Source organism: Chionomys nivalis, chromosome 23 (genome assembly GCF_950005125.1).
Source record: "Chionomys nivalis chromosome 23, mChiNiv1.1, whole genome shotgun sequence".
Taxonomy (NCBI): Eukaryota; Metazoa; Chordata; class Mammalia; order Rodentia; family Cricetidae; genus Chionomys; species Chionomys nivalis.
Window position 1 is genome coordinate 27,126,430 of NC_080108.1, and position 17,520 is coordinate 27,143,949.

General features: G+C 38.4%; 1 protein-coding gene across 7 annotated transcripts in view; it reads left to right on the forward strand.

Annotated features, from left to right (window-relative positions):
- Nucleotides 1-17,520, forward strand: part of Tjp1 (tight junction protein 1) — a 251,979-nt gene that overhangs the window by 208,247 nt on the left and 26,212 nt on the right. For all 7 annotated transcript variants that reach the window (XM_057755876.1, XM_057755877.1, XM_057755878.1 and 4 more), the window contains 8 exons: nucleotides 2,617-2,720; nucleotides 3,104-3,272; nucleotides 3,587-3,734; nucleotides 9,947-10,086; nucleotides 10,629-10,734; nucleotides 13,435-13,585; nucleotides 15,862-15,970; nucleotides 17,275-17,494. In XM_057755876.1, coding sequence (XP_057611859.1) covers nucleotides 2,617-2,720; nucleotides 3,104-3,272; nucleotides 3,587-3,734; nucleotides 9,947-10,086; nucleotides 10,629-10,734; nucleotides 13,435-13,585; nucleotides 15,862-15,970; nucleotides 17,275-17,494 — 1,147 coding nt within the window. The remainder of the gene's footprint in view (nucleotides 1-2,616; nucleotides 2,721-3,103; nucleotides 3,273-3,586; nucleotides 3,735-9,946; nucleotides 10,087-10,628; nucleotides 10,735-13,434; nucleotides 13,586-15,861; nucleotides 15,971-17,274; nucleotides 17,495-17,520) is intronic.

A 17,520-nucleotide genomic window follows, 5' to 3' on the forward strand; every position in this document is an offset into this window, starting at 1 on the left:
AACTTTCTGCCCCCATGTATACCCACACGCCAGAGGAGGGTGCCAGATCTCATTACAGATGGTTTGGAGCCACCATGTGGTTGCTGGGAATTGAACTCAGGACCTCTGGAAGAGCAGACGGTGCTCCTAACCACTGAGCCGTCTCTCCAGCCCTCTTTGCTCACTCTTGCATTTAGTTATCACTTTGATTTCAGAGTTGTTGAGTATTATGAAGTATTCTAACACATCTTGTCACGGGCATTCTTCCCACCCCCGCAGCGGCCTAGCCAACAAGTGAGGCTGCACTTGCACTCGGGCTTTCTCTGATCTAGTGTCTGCTCCCCAGCTAGTCTAGTTTGTAGAGTAATGTCGTCTTTGACTTCTGTAAGACTCATCTTCCCGAGGTTTCATTTTCATCACCCTATCCTTTAATGCTCTAGCTTTCTGTCCAAGAATCTTTCTTCCACTTACTGTGATTTCTTTTGTAGGAGTCTCATTATCCCCATTACCTCAGTGCACTGCTAATGTCACCGTTTACTTCTCTAGTTGAAATCAGTGCTCCTGTTGTGCTCCCAGCTGTCCGTAGGGATTCCTCAGAATCAGCCACATCTCAAGGGAATCAGATTTTATTCTTAAACTTTTTTTCTTCATGTTTCTGATGAAGTATTTCTTGGATTGTATTCCTGTCAATTCAGTTTCTCAGTCAGCTAGGCACAGATGATATGTAGTACTTACCCTTGACATTTCTTCTGTGTATAATGAACATGCCTGACTTCATAATGCCCCTTCTTGTCCTACTCTGCCTTTCTCCACTGCTGATCTTCTTTTCCAGGCTGCTGCGATCTCTTCAGTATGCTTTGCCAGTTCTGTGGTTGGTCTCTGGGCCCGTTCCAGTGACCTCTAGACTCTTTGGTGGAGGTGCCATCTGTCTGACCAGCTTCTCCTTGTGTTTGTCTCGGTGTCAGTTGTCCTAGTCTTAGGGCTATCATACCTGCATGTCTTTCCTTTGTACGTTGGTGTATTTGTTTTGAACACTCCAGCCTTCTGCCCACAACAGAGTTGAGGGTTAGATTTAGTGTTTCTTAGGGGGAAGTTTTAACTTTGGTATTTTCTTTCTCAAAGAGGCCTTGTCTGACCCTGGTAGATATGCATATTTAGTCCCATTGTTTTTGAATACTTTGTTGTACTGTTAAATTACCATGGTCTTTTGCTCTGCTGCCTAAGTTGCCAAGGTGCAGGGACTATCTGATCTGTTGCTTTAATCTATAGTGCCTGCACATAGTTACTATGTACCCAAAAAAATACCTAGAATAAAGGAGTACATTGATACACAAGGACTGTTATGCCTCCATCTGTATAATAATCTTGTAGCCTTTTTTCTTTGTTTTGTTTTGTTTTGAGACAGGGTTTCATTGTATAGCTCTGGCTGGCCTGGAATTCACTTTGAAACCAGATTGGCCTTGAACTCACAGAGTTCTGCGTGCCTCTGTCTTAGTGACCTAGGATTAAAGGTGTGTGCCAGTCCAGCCATTCGTAACCTTTTAATTGTGAATTAGAATATTTCCTTAGTCTTGTGTTTTTCTCTGATGAAATGACTGTTTTCAAAGCACTTAACATTGCCTGCCTGGATCTTCAGTCACTACCCGCCCCCCCCTCCTTTTTTTTTAACCTGAGTACTAGCCCTGCTTCTGTATATAGACTCTTTGGATAAACTGTAACTGTGATAGAACATTTAGACTTTTGTACGACAGGCTTCATAATTTATTGCAGATTACTTTTTGTTTTTCATCTTGACTTTTTACTTTGGGTTTTTGTTTAAGTTTGTTTCTTTTAAAATGCAGTGAATCTTAGAGTCCTCCTCTCTCCTTTTACTGACCAAGAGCATTTCTTTTCTTACTAACACAGAACTGGTATTTAAAGCTTTGGTTTATTTGTCTCTCTGAGATAGAATCTTAAAATGTGGTCCACACAGTTCTGTCCTGTCTCAACCACTGAGTGTGAGTGTCACGTGTGTACTCTACCACACCTGGCTTGGGTGCTTGTTTTACAATACATTTTTTGTAATTTCCTTAACTCTGACCACATATCCACCCACAGCTGAAATCACCAGTGGAAGCTGAATGAGAGAGCACTGTGTGTGTATTAACTCCTATTCACATCTGCTTGACTAATGGTGAACTGTCGCACGAATTAGTAGAATGCATTCAAGTTCTTGAGTTTCTCTTGGTTTGCACACACCTAAGAGCTAAGGAAAACAAAGCTAGTATTTGATTTATAACAGTCATCAAAAGTATTGTTGGACTACAAAGTTTTTTAAGCATCAAGCAGGTCATGCTAAAGAATTGTGTTCTTTAAACACTATAAGACAATAGTATGCCATCACATAGTCAGACAAAAAAAATGGCTGTTATCTTTTAGGGCTTCTTCTTTTCAGTAAGATAGTGAGCGACACATAATGTTCTGTTTAAACCATGTTTTGCTTTGCCTCTTCCCAACATTACAGACTTCTGATGATTTAAAGATAATGGTCTTAGGTGCAACGTAGATCATAAAGCCAGTAATTTTAATCTTACAATTTAAACTGTACTTAATTGTTTTAGGATTTTGAACTAAAGATATTTAAATGTTTTCTTCCAGAATATGGTCTTCGACTGGCCAGCCATATATTCGTAAAGGAAATTTCACAAGATAGTTTGGCAGCAAGAGATGGTAACATTCAAGAAGGGGATGTTGTCTTAAAGGTATAGTCACATTATATATTATAATGAACTGAAACAAAAAACAAAATTTAGAGTTATTGTGTAACCTCTGTTTGTGTTTGAAGCAGTTTTGCCAGAGAAAGTAATCAGCATTTGCCATGCCCATTGTGTGGTTGGGTGTTAACGTGAAAGAATTAAATCCTGAAAATATATATCATTCACTAGGATCATTTTGGTAATTGTTCTAGATACTGTTGGAATGCTTTCTAGTTTGCTTCTAGGATGCTATTGGTGATTTAGAAAGTATAAAGTTGGTATATTAGGTCTTCCAGTGATCTGAGGAGCGTGTTTCTCCCTATAGTAGATTAGACTTTTTGTACTTTTTGTTGTTTACTTTTTAACTTATCCTTTCTTTTCTGTTGTAGATAAATGGTACTGTGACAGAAAATATGTCATTGACAGATGCAAAGACATTGATAGAAAGGTCTAAAGGCAAGTTAAAAATGGTAGTTCAAAGAGATGAGCGGGCCACCTTATTGAATGTCCCTGATCTCTCTGACAGCATCCATTCTGCTAATGCCTCTGAAAGAGATGGTGAGTGCCCTTCTGCTGGAGGCTCGCAATTGACTGGTTGAAGTATTAGAGGATTGGGTATGTTTGAGTGAAATGATAGTTTTCAGGAATCTAAAACCTATATGTACTTGTGTGTGTGTGTGTGTTTATGTTTTGTCTGTCTTTGTCACTTCACACAAATGCTTTGTATGTTGTTCACTATGGTTTTGGTTTTATAACTGGAGATAATATTAATGTTTAAATCACTTTGTGAAATATAATTCTGGTTTATATCATTTGAATGCTTTATACTTTACTATAATTATTTCATGGGAAAATACCCTTCTTTTTAACAGATATTTCAGAAATTCAGTCACTAGCATCAGACCATTCAGGTCGCTCCCACGACAGGCCTCCCCGCCGCAGCCAGTCACGGTCTCCTGACCAGCGCTCAGAGCCCTCTGATCATTCCAGACAGTCTCCACAGCAGCCCAGCAATGGCAGGTACTAAAGTCCTGGGTTTGATTTCCCCCAGTACCACATAAAACCAGACATGGAGCCTTACTCTCTGGCCTACTCAACCTGCTTTTTTTTTTTCTTTTTTTTTTTTAACTCTTACTGATTCTTTGTGAATTTCACATGGTGCATCCTGATCCCACTTTTTTTCCCATCCCCTTGAATCTACCCTCTGCCCTTGAATCCCCCACAACAAAAGAGAATTTTTTTTTTAAAAAAAAAAAAAGGAAAAAGAATCTCTTTGTGGAAGCTGTAGTGTGACCCGTTGAGTTACACAGTTCACCCTTTAATCTATTCATCTTCACTTGTAAGTGTTCATTGCTTTGAGTCATTGGTCCTGGTTCTAGGCCTCTGGCTTCTGCTACAGTATTGATAATGAACTCTCACGGGACTCTTGGATATCCTGTTGTTGTTCCTATCATGGAGATCCTGTTACTTTGAAGGGGATTCAGCCACCAGTGGACATGGAGATGACTCTCTGATGGGGTATCATGGGGGCAGCTGTAATTAGCACATCTCTTTCACCTGCAAACTGCTGATACCTGACGGATTCCACATGTAGTAATTAGAGTAGTAATTCCAAGAGTAGTAATTAGAGTCTCAACAATTTAACCACTTTTGAATGAAAACAGATTTTAAATCTTAGGCATTTTCTTTTTTTAAATTGTGTTGTTTGGTTTGTTACTTTTATTAGCATATATTGTCCAAAGTACTAGGCTTTACTCCATTGTTTCCTTTCCCCTTCTAACCCCATAGAAGTTCTCTTCTTTTTCAAGTCTTTTTAAAACTAAATTCCATGTGTGACTGAAAACAAGAGGTGCTGTCTGTGAGGCTGTTTTATCTGTCACTTAACATGATGGAGGTGACGGGGTATTGTTCTTTGTGCCTGAATAAAATTTGTGGTGGTGGATGGTGGGGGGACTTTATCCTCTCATCTGTTAGTAGACAGCTAGGCTAACTCTGTAACTTGTCTGTTGGGGAGAATGCTGTCACAGGTAGGAAGCTGTCTGAGTACTTGAATTTATATCTGAAAGGGATATAGTTGGGTCGTATAGAAGTTCTGTTTTTAACTTCTTGAGGAATCTCTGTGCTGATTCCATAGTGACTGATAGGGTGGTAACTGTTACACACTTTTGAGTGTGAACTTTGTAGGTGACGTTATGTTGCAGTGTCAAAGGCTGAGTACCTTGGCATCTGTCTTCCTCTGAACCATGGTCATTTGTTGTTACTTTCCTTCTTGACACAAGGTCACACTGTGTAGTTCTGGCTGTCCTGGAACTCACTCTGCAGACCAGGCTTGTCTGGAACTCACAGAGATCCATCTTCCTGTCTCCGAGTGCTGGGACTGAGGGTGTGCCGTACTACTACTTCCGCTGTTGTTACTTTCTTAATGGGTAGGCAGTCATTAAGGGTAAATCAGTCTCATTATAGTATTAATTTGAAAGAAAGTTCTTTCTGTTATTTTGGTTTTTTTATTTAGACTAACAACTTGGCATCTATAACCTTATTTTGAAAACTCAACAAATTATTATTAATATTATTTATCTTCCAGTCATATCATCATGTCTACTCCCTTTTAGGAGCCTTAAGTGTTTTAGATGTAGCTTCAGTTCTTTGGCTTTTTAAAATTACAGCATCCCAGTTCATCTGACAAGTTATGCTTGTCTTTTCTGTCTAAAGTGACTCCCACAATCACATGTAAACAGGAATAGTAATGAAAACACATGTTACAATAAAAGCTCTGACTAATAGAACAGAATTGAATTGTCCCGATTTACATTTTGTATTATACTTATTTATTCCACAAAACTTGACAGCTCACCTGAGACCCAAGCCATTTATATATAAAACAATCATATTTATGTGCCCTTTTTATTGAAAATAGTTGCTTCTGAGGTAGTTGAAAGTACTGCTTTCAAAAAATTGAGTTTGTAACAGTCTTAAATATTCTCATTCTTACTGTTTGTTCCTCCTGAAAGAAATGGGTACATCAAATCCTGAGTGTAGTGGCAGCTTTGCTGACACAGTGCATGACCCATGACCTAACCACATGTTTGGTGGCACTACACACACACTTGAGCAAGACATTGCCAACCTAAACTCAGGTGTTATGCCAGGATCCAGCCCTCACAGCTGTTATAGTCTGCACACAGCATTAGAATTCTGAGAGCCTTGGCTTTAAATGACAAGATGTTTTGTTGTGGTGGTAATTAGTAGTTAATTAGTACTAGTAGTTTCTTTTTATTTATTTTTTTTTTTTTTTTTGGTTTTTTTTTCGAGACTGGGTTTCTCTGTAGCTTTGGAACCTGTCCTGGAACTCACTCTATAGACCAGGCTGGCCTCGAACTCACAGAGATCCGCCTGCCTCTCCCGAGTGCGAGTATTAAAGGCATCACCACCACTGCCCAGAACCTTAAGTATTCCTTAATTGCATTATATGTAATTTTTTTCAGATAATGTACTTGTTTTCTTTAGTTTTAGTTACTGAAACATATTAATTTGTCATTTGAACGTTTTCTGCTATTTCATAATTGCAGTGGTAATTTTACTTACTGATTTTTAAAAATAATTTTTCTATTTTCTTTGTTTTTCATGAACGCATGTATGTATGTGTTGCGTGGGGGGGAGGGGACAAGAATGTATGTGGTCAGGCATGTGCCACAGTGCATGTTTGAAGGGCAGAGAACAACTCGTGGCATCCATGTCTCTCCGTATGTGGATCCTAAGACTTAAACAGACTATCAGGCTTGTTGGCAGACACTTTTACCCACTGATCTGTCCTTTCAGCCGTATGACTGAGTTTTAGAAGTTTTAATCTTTTGTTAAAAAAGGTTTCATATTTCTATTTTATATTGGTTTCTTTTTCATACACACTTTGTTTCTGGCTCTGCTCTCACGTCATTCTCTAGTTCCACCATGCAGGAAAAGGCAGGAAACAAGTTGCAATTCATAAGTGTTCAGTGCAGCTCATAACTGATGGCTTTTCCCCATGGCTTTTTACAACTTGATGGATACAATTGTTTTTGAGTGGGACAGATTTTTATTGATGTTCATTTGTATTATTAGCAATGCCTTACTATAAATGTCTGGAACAGACCAGGCAAATCTGAGTTGCTTGAGTTTTCATACAAATGAATAGAGCAAGTAAATTTTAAAATGTAAGAAGTAATTTTTGCTATTGCTTAGCAGTATAAAGACTATCGGGTGATATAAGGGAGGGTAAGTCTGTGGTAGAGTGCTTAGGGAGGGAGCCTTCTCTAGTTCTGTCAGCTTCAGTGATGAGAAGAAAACCAGCAGCATCAAGATCATTCCAGAATAAGACATAATGTGCTGCTCCCGAAATGGAAACACTTGACTTGTTGGACGAACAGCAAAAGGAGCCACGTGGCCAGCTCTCAAGAACCTTAGAGTGATTAGACATTCAAAGAAGATTACTTTGTTTTGGAAAATTTGGTTAGTGATAGTGTAACAATGCTTTAAAAAAAAAATAGTCCACTAAAGGACCACTAAGTGCTTCTTTTTCATCAAGATGTTCTACAAAACTGTTTATTATATTTACCATTTCAAAGTAGGAGGATATTTATGATAGTGATGAACTTGGTGAGGCAACTGCTCCTCTTAGTCCTCAGTGGTAACTGCAGTGTTGTTAGGCTTTGTGCGAGGTGGTCTGGAATAAGGCCAAGACATGACGATGCTGAAGAGAAAATAGACGTTTAAAAGGTAGGCACTGTATGAACAAACTATTTACAGATGAAGAACTGTAGAAAAGTCCTGTTGCCCTTGAGAGAAAGTAAGAACCCACAGAACATAGCAAACTGTTTGCTCTAGATAGCATCATAGTGCATGATAATTGTACCACCAACAAAAGCCTAATGCATCAGTCAGGAAAAGGCTCTCTAAAATTTAAGTCTTTCTTCAATTGTTTCTTATTAAAATTAAGTGCTTGGGGCTGTCTTGTTATTAAAATTGTCTGTTTTGGGCTATCATGATGGTTTATGGGTATATACACTTACCATTGAACCCTAACAGTCTTTTTTGAATACCTAGAACCCACATGCTGAAAGGAGAAAACCACTCATAAAAGTTATCCTCAGATCTTCACATGCATTTTGTGGCATTGAACCCCCCTCAAAAAACCCACAAAGTAATAGGTGTAGTTTTTTTCTTTTATTCCCACAGAATTTATATTTTTGAACAGCAAAGATTTTTTTCCCCTTTGAATTTGGGTGGACTAATCTGTTTTGATCAAGGACTACTACAGGAAATTCTACTGGAGAGATGGCTTAATCAGTAAAGTGCTTGCTACAAAAGTGGACGGACCTGAGTGTGGACCCTTAGCACCCATGTAATGTCTGAATTCCAGGCTCAGTGAGACACTATCTCAAAAAAAAAAAAAAAAAAAGGTAGAGAGTGATTATAGATGTCAACCTCTGACCTCTGCTTGCACACATGCCAGCATGCGCACAGAGACAAGGGGTCTCTCTTCCTCTCAGCTTTATGCAAAGTAGTGCCATAAGATACATATCTAAATTGTTCCCTGAAGCTCACTTTCATTCAGAATGAGTTATACTTCATATAGCTAACTCCCCATCCAACACACACGCACTCACACACGGTCAGGCCTGGTGGTTTAGTCCTCTGATTTCAGCTACTTGGGATACTGGGCAAAAGAATCCATCCCAAGTTCAAGGCCTGGCTACATCACTACAGAGCAAGCTCAAGGCAAGCCTGCATAACTTACTGATGTCTTTAGTGTAGATCCGTTGAGGGTACTTGAGTGCTAGAAGTACGAGGGAAAGCTTCATTAGTAGGCAGCCTGGCATAACATAGCATTTAGAATATGATCAACGGAGTGAATGCAGTTTATGGGAACAATTTAAAGAACCCAAAAATTTAAAAAGGAGAACGATAACGCATTGGCTACTAAGAAGTAAAGATAAGTCTAAATATAAAAACTACAGACACGGAGAACTGTTTCTTCACCAGGCTCTGAGATGGAATGCCAACAGAAGAGGCAGCACCTTGTGTCCCAGGCCTACGGTGGTGCACTGTATCTTTCTTGGATAGGGCTCAGCCTCTGTTCACTGAATGTTGAGAGAATTTATAGTATATCGTTGGTAAACTTGCAGGGTGTTTGCTATCTAGAGGGTCTGGGAAGGACATTTGTGGGAGGCATCTCATTTGGAAGCCTTGTACTACACAGCTGTTTGAGAGTAGCTTGGATAAGCCACTCGCTACCAAGTCCAATGCTCACTGTGTAGAAGCATTCCAGGGGGATGCAAGCCAAAACCTGAAGGGTCTTCAGGCCCTTCTGCCTGCAGATTTTCACTTATTTTTACTCTTTGCTGATCTGATTGATGTATGTGTTAATTTGCTACTTTGTTTATATAGTTGATAGGCTAAAGAACTTTTATTTCCAATGAGTACATTTATGTGGAGTGTAAAAATTTCTTCCCACTCTTATTTTATACCTAGTTTTTAACAACCATTTTTATAGGGCTTTTAGCCAACCCTAAATCCCTCACTCAATGGGGCCATGCTATATACAAGTTAAAACAGCAACAAAGCAAAAACAGTCAGCAAGATGGTTCAGTGGTTAACAGTACTTACCAGGGAAGCCTGGTTGACCAACATTTAATCCTTGGACCCCATAGGAAGGTCGTAGAGAAGTCACTCCAGAGACTTATCCTGTCATCTTCACATGTGCACCATGGTGTTGGTGATAACCCACACACAATGTGCATATGCACTCACAAATGCAAACAAAGAAAGCAGGTGTTTTTCTTTTTGCTTTTTAAAAAATACATACTTATCTATACCCTTCTGAGGAAGAATGGAAGGCCTTTAGGCGGGTCTTGCTAGCTCTTTGGAGCCTGATGTTTGCTTCAGGGCAATGAAGAATGTGGTAGATAAACATGGCTCAAAGCTTTCACTAATTTGTACATGCATTCATGTCTGAATGTCTGCATACAACTTTCTGCCATGTGGGTCTAGCAATAAAGCTCGGGTCAGCAAGTTTGGTCGCAAGTATCTTGACCCACCAAGTCATGTTGCCTGCCCCATCCTAGTTTTAATTACTAACTTTGGTAACTGAAAACATCCCTTTCCCCTGGTTTAGAAGTTGCTTTGTTTATTCTGTTTTCATGAAGTGTTTTCCAAAATCACCCTTACTCTCTTCATGTTCTTACTGTAATAATTAGTCTCCGGAGCAGAGAGGAAGAGAGAATTTCTAAACCCGGGGCTGTCTCAACTCCTGTAAAGCATATAGATGACCATACAGCCAAAGCAGTGGAAGAAGTGACAGCTGAAAAAAACGAGAAGCAAACACCTACTCTTCCAGGTGAGCATAACCAAAACACCTTTGCTATCAGCAGCAGCAACTCTCAGCATTTGTGGACAATTTGAAAGATGCAATTATTGTTACCAATGTGAATTTTTCTATATATACCTTCCAGCTTTTTTCTTATTAGGGTAAGAATTAGTATAGATAGTAACCTTCGTGGATGTTTTTACTTTCTAAATATAAATTATTCGTGTGTAACAGCTGCTTGCAGAGAGTAAGGCTATTCCAACACTGCTCATTGAAGATAAATGTCAGAGTGCTTGCCAAGTTGTTGCTAGACCTGGGTTCATCACTCCGTGCCGCAGGATGGAATGGGGGAATATTAGATTGCCTTGAAAACTTTAAAAACAAAATTATTTAATTCTCTTGTGTCTGCCTTATTCTAGTTGGCTAGTGGCAGGAATGTGGATATTAGGAAAGAAGTTTTTGCAGAATGAAGAGTATGGACGCTTTGATAATTATCTCTGTTACTCTTCTTCCTGCCCTTATCTTGTGAGGCTTAAGTAGGTCCTGTACAAATTAAACTTTCTTTCTCTTAGAACCAAAGCCCGTGTATGCCCAAGTTGGACAACCAGATGTGGATTTACCCGTCAGTCCTTCTGATGGTGTTCTGCCTAATTCAACTCATGAAGATGGGATACTTCGGTAATGGAATTTTCAAGCCACACTGTCCTTTGTGTTTATTGAATTGAAAGTCTTGTTCATATAGCATTGTGCAGTACTTGTAGTACTATGACTAACAACAAAGCAACCTTTTGTTTTTTTAATTACCGCCTTCTCTTACCTAGTTCTTAGATCAGTAATTAAAGAGTAAGAGAGCAGAATATCCACAAGCTTTCTATGCCCTGGCATTCTTAAAAGAGAAATACCTGTTGACCATCACTGGCATCTTAGGCTGCTGTCTGTTTACTGTGGACCTCCTGTGGTGTGACATGCTTATGTACAAAGTCCTGGTACAGTACCACTAGCACATCTTCAGTTGTACCAGCCAGGAGTGTTGCTACATGCTGCCTGGAGGAAAGTGATTTCTGGTTGAAAGAGCTGTTCCAGAATTAGTTTGAGAGTCCATATCATTTGTTTATTAATGTATAAGTAGACTTAATATAAATATTGTGAGCAAATTTTAAGCCTTCATAGCCTTTAAATTTGTTCCTTGTGTAACAAAAAGGATATGATGTATGAATATCTGAAATAAACACATTCACTAAGGCCACAGTAGACCAAAAACTCTCTCCACCCTTAGTATTTTCTATACAAAAAATAATGTATAGGTAGTTCCCTCAGTACCTAAGCAAAAGCAGATAGCTTCAGAAGTAGGTGAGTATCGTACAAATTTAAAACAGTAGATTTTTAGTATTAGTATTAGTAATGGATGATTGAAATACACACACAATGAAAAGGCCTAGTTTTTTTTTTTACCCCTTGGGATTGCTTGAAATTGTAGAAGATAGCGAAGAACTGCATCTCTGGAAATGCAGAAGACTTGAGGATGTCCACAGTATTAGTAGCTGAGCCGTGAAAGTCTTTCATTTAAATATAGTTAGTAAATTTGAAGGAAAAGAATAGATAGGTGTTGTTACTGCATATAGTTGATACAGTGCAGAAAGGGCAGAGTATAAAACTTGTCATTTTCCTGAAGCTGTCATCTAACATTGATTTTCAAAAGCCAGATTTTATCTGAGCTCAGATCCAATCAGCCACTTTATGACATTTTGAACTAGTCAGGATTAGAGGAGGAGGAGGCTTTTCAAGAAAATATTTAAAAAGATCTCTGTTTCTGTTGTTTTGGGTGAGGAATCCAGGAGATAACTTTGACTTGGTTAGTAAATAGAACACCAGCACAACCAAAGGACTCAGACCATTTACAAACATAACCGATAAAATACTTTCAGGGATGGGCCAAGAGTGTCAGAAATCCTGACTGACTGTGACCTGTCCAACCTATGGCCTTTTGACTTCTATGCCTAGCTGGTTCATTCCAGGTTAAAAAACAAACAAAAAGCAGATAACCAGGCATAGTGGCAAGTCTTTAATCCCAGCAGTTGGGAAGCAAAGGAGGCAGATTTCTGTGATTTGGAGGTCAGTCTACAGAGTGAGTTCCAAGACAGCCAGGGCTACACAGTGAGACTCCGTTTTGGTTTTTTTGTTTGTTTGTTTTTTGTTTTTTAATTTTTTAATATTTATTTATTTATTTATTATGTATACAATATTCTGTCTGTGTGTATGCCTGCAGGCCAGAAGAGGGCACCAGACCTCATTACAGATGGTTGTGAGCCACCATGTGGTTGCTGGGAATTGAACTCAGGACCTTTGGAAGAGCAAGGCAATGAATGCTCTTAACCACTGAGCCATCTTTCCAGCCCTGTTTTGTTTTTTAAATTAAAAAAAAAAAGAAAGAAAAAGAAAAGGAAGGAAACCAGATCAGATCAATGATGAGTATTATAAAAGCTATTGCAGCTTTTGACTAGTTGGTTCAAAAGGACCAGGATTCTCCCTCAATTCATTTGTTTGTGTATGTGACTGGACTTCATTTTGTGTTAGATTTTGATAATTTGGTAATTGGTTAACATATTAAGAGGAAAGACCTCTTTTGTATGCACTTTATATTGAGAATAATGAGAGTGAGGTGATAGAAGTTGAGGAATGTAGAGATGAGGACGAGAACTCACACAGCAGTGTGGCACACATTGCCCAGCATCTTTTCTGCTGGCTATTCTTTGTGTTTTAAGTGTTTACTCCCTGCTGCATGATAGAAGGAAAGAGGGGCAGAGATGGATGTAGGTCTAATTGAGAAATACGGAATAATCTAATGTTCTTATTATTTCAAAGTTAAAAAGAGCTACAGGTTAATAGAACTAACAGCAACCCACCAATGAGCAAATTTAAATCCACTACCTATTGGTTGTAGGGATTGTAACAGACTCTGCTTGTACATTTTGTCATATTAAGAAAAGTACTGAATTTTATGCATCAGTTTCTTTTACTTATATTAAATGAGACTTTCATTTATCTACTGGTAGAAAAGTGCTTTTTTGTTTTGTTTTAGCTGTTGGGAATTTGCCATATATATCTTCTCAAGAATAGGGAAAATACTTTTGTAAGGAAATTAAAAGTATTATTTCTCCATCAAATTTAGATATTTCAAAACTTATTTTCTAATAGGAAATTAGTAAGTCTATTAAATCTGGTTTTGGATTCTAATACTAGGTTTTATCCAATAAATGAGTGCTATGTAGGGGACTTTAGAAATAAATGATGGTCCTTTATTCCTTTCTGAACGTAGTTGTTGCTGTAGCAGCCTGCTGTGACTTTTAACTGTTTGAAATGAAATATCTGTTTTAACAGGCCCAGCATGAAACTGGTAAAATTCAGAAAAGGAGATAGTGTGGGTTTGCGACTAGCTGGTGGAAATGATGTCGGAATATTTGTAGCTGGCGTTCTAGAAGATAGCCCTGCAGCCAAAGAAGGCTTAGAGGAAGGTGATCAAATTCTCAGGGTATGTCAGTATGTCATCTTATGTGGATTCAAAAGTCTTAGATCACCAGATGCCAGGCATAACAGACTGACCGTTGTGATTAGATTATAATTTATGTACAGTCTCTTGAACCACTTAAGTTTCACATTAAGAACTGATTAGATCTAGCTTGTGTTAGACTGGTCACCTGCCATTCTGCCTTTTCTCTTGTTTGCTGCTTCATTAGTTGTTAGTGATGTTTTATTGGTCATTGGTATTCACAGAACCTATAAGGAAACCAAGTTTTAGATGCCTCTACTGTCTACTAAAGGGTCTTTTAAAAGTTCAGTTAAACATTTTAGCTGTCAAGACTTTCAGAGACCACAACTTGTGACCAGTAATTTTGGGCATTATTTTCCCATGGGAGTGAGTGGTTTTCATTGTATTTTGGCCTCTCGGATCATCCATATTTCAGATCATGGCTCAGATCCAGGAGGATGGGATATATTGGGCAGATCTGTAACTTGCTTGGCTTTGAACTTTCAAACCCCACATGGAAGGTGGTCATTGACAAAGGTCAGGAGAACAGGGGCTTAGATTCTCTCCCTTTCCTTGGCTGTATTCCTAGTAATGATAGTGTCTTCATCTGTCTCTCACTTCTCTTTTTAGAGGATCCAAATATTTTTATGTATTCGATCTGGTTGGTAAACTCTGTTCCAGTTTTTAAATCAGAACATCATCCTATCCGGTGTGGGTTGTACATTTCCTGTTTCCGTATCTCCTCTCTTTGCTGCCTCCAGTCTGGTCTCTCCTTGCTTTCAGCCTCCTCCTCCTCGTCCTCCCTGTGCTGAATTGAGTCTTCCATCTGCTCTACAGTCTTGCAGCTTTGTCTATCTCTTCTCTTTCCCTCCTCTGATTCTGTCTTCGGTGTCTATTTCTCTCTTTTGCTGTTGACTCATTCAAGGGGTGGTTGAGTTCCTTCCTTGCCTTTGTTTTTCTTTGTTTTGTTTGTTTTTTAAATCACTGTGGCCCTACAGTATGACTTTAGCCACTACCCAATCTCAGTTTTCCTGGTCATCACTGACCAGTGTCAACTTTGCTTCATGTTTTCTATCGTTTCTTAGACGCATTTGCCTGTCCATCCTCAAAAGCATTCTCCCTGAGATTCTGTCATGTAACTGATGCTCCTGGTGCCTCACTTCTGTAATTTGGGACTATATCAGTGTTGCCTGCACCTCTGTTGCTTGGCCTTCATCTCAAGTGAGCAGCCCACAGCCAGAATCTTTTCACCTGGTGCAGTTTCCTGTACTTGTGGCCTGTCTCTGTGGCTGCATTCATCTAGTCCTCTTTTCCTTTCAAAGTTAAGCCTGTCAAAAAGTCGTGTCCTCATCTCTGACTTAGCATTCTCTTTTGACACTGTATTAGGTTCTTCCTGGTAATATATCTTTTGTCCTCATTGCACTTACGTCATATTTGAACGCAATATGATGATAATGCTGACTCACTATATTAGAAATTCCAGCACTTATTTTCTTATTATCCCATGATCCTGTTTTGAGGTAAATGGGTAATACATCATCTAAGGGAAGCTTCTTAATAGCTCAATTTGGGTTTTACATGACAGTAAGTAGTGCATTTTGACTTTTTGCCTTTTGGCCTTTTTGTTGTTGTTGTTGTTGCTATTATTTAAGTGGAGAAGAAATTCCAAAAGGTAGTAGGAGAAAGTTTCTACTGTTTGTAATCCTGCACATTTACTGATGAAAATTGTGTAGATTTCATTTCAACTTCATTTTGGAATGGAGGAATTTACTAATCTTAAGTAAATACTGACTTGAGACTCAGAGCCACCCCTACAATGCTACTGTTAAAAGGACACCATAATACATACACTGTCTTTCTGATTGTTTTGTGGGTATGTCATTTCCTTTTCAGCAGTTAGTGGAAAAAAAAACAAAAAAAACAAAATAAAGTTAGTTATATGTAGAATGAATATATAATTTTAAATCTAAAGATTTTAAGTGGAAAAAACACGTCATTTTGGGTCTAAATTGCTTAGATTTGTAACAGATTATTATAAATGTCAGGTTATATTATAAATGCTCTGAATTTACATTTTTACTCACCTTCTTATTACTTTGTGTCTGTTTATTTTAAATTAGAGAATATTATACTCTCCAAAGTTGAAAAAAAAAACTGCCCTGTTAAATATATAGTATTGTCAAATTAGATAGACTTTGAAAATACTTTCCTGAGTAAATAAACACATTTATATACCTAAAAATGGCTAGCTTAAATTTGTAAAATTTTTATTTTAATAGGTGAACAATGTAGATTTCACAAATATTATAAGAGAAGAGGCCGTCCTTTTCCTTCTCGACCTCCCTAAAGGTGAAGAAGTGACCATATTGGCGCAAAAGAAGAAGGATGGTGAGATACTGTCTGAAATGGGGAGGGTTAGCCTATAGAAGTTGGGGTCTTTCAGAGGGATTGACTTGCTCAAATTAAATAAGTTGTTCAAAGTAAATAAGTCCAGGTGTGGTAGCACACCTATAATCCCAGCACTCAGGAGCCTGGCACAAGAGGATCACTAGTTCAAAGCCAGGCATGATGGTTTCCCCAAAGAATTCAACCTGGTATGATGATTTAGGCATTTTATCTCAGTACTTGATTGGCAAAGGTAAGTGGATATCTGTGATTCAAGCCAGGCTAGTCTACATAGTAAATTCCAGGACAGACAAGACCACATGCTGAGACCTTGTCTCAAACAAGACAAACCATTAAAAAATATAGTTCAGAATAAATCATTCCTAGTAATGATTGAGTTTGTTAATCTCAGGCAGTTAATTTTATTTATTTAAGGTTCTACAGTCTACACTATACTCATTAACAGAGCAAAATAAATAGGATCAGCGTTTATGGCATTATGATTTAAGTCAAATGCCAGCCAATCTTCTATAAGTCATAGAGGAATATTTGTTTTATTAGTTATTGGAATTATATAAAAGTGTATGTGGATAGCATCTAAGTTTTGTACTAGTGTTTTTTTTATGCAATATACAGAATTGTTAATAACCATTTTAAACTTTTTTTGATATTTTTTCATTGAAAATTGAGGGGTTTTGTTTTTGTTTTAGTTACTCATATTTTGGGGGCCACCCTGTTTGTTGTTCGATAAATTTAAGACTGTGTCTCGTATCCATACAGTAGACGAGAAGTTGTAGTACATTCCCCTGCCTGCTCCACACATTCCATTTTTGAGGTAGGGTGTTTGATGTGGCCCAGTTAGACTGGAACTTACTGTGTTGAAGGAGTTAGTTGATCTTGAGCACCTGATCCTCTTGTCTACCTCCCCGAGTGCTGGGGCTATAGGAACCACCACACAGCCTAGCATTGTTCAGTTGGAACAACCAAAGTCTCCTGGCAGAGTTGAGGAATAAATTGCTCTTTGGAACATTTACAGATAATTAGACGCTGTAACAGGAGCAGAAATGGAACATATTTATCTTTTTCTGTATTGTTTTATCATGTGCAGAATGGAGGGACCATTTTATGAGGTAATGTTAAACAACAATGAGATGAAGTAGTTCCAGACACAGTGAGAATTGAGCACTGATTGGGTATTGTATGTTGACATGAGCATTAGCAGGAGCATCTTCACATAATGTCTTCTCTGCAAATTAAATGTTTTATCCCAGTAAGTATTGATTAATGTGTTTCTTTTGATTTCTTAGTATATCGTCGCATTGTAGAATCGGATGTAGGAGATTCATTCTATATTAGAACCCATTTTGAATATGAAAAGGAGTCTCCCTATGGGCTTAGTTTTAACAAAGGAGAAGTGTTCCGTGTTGTGGATACCCTGTACAATGGAAAGCTGGGCTCTTGGCTTGCCATTCGAATTGGCAAAAACCATAAGGAGGTAGAACGAGGCATCATCCCCAATAAAAACAGGTATGAACACTTGGACATCCTTACCC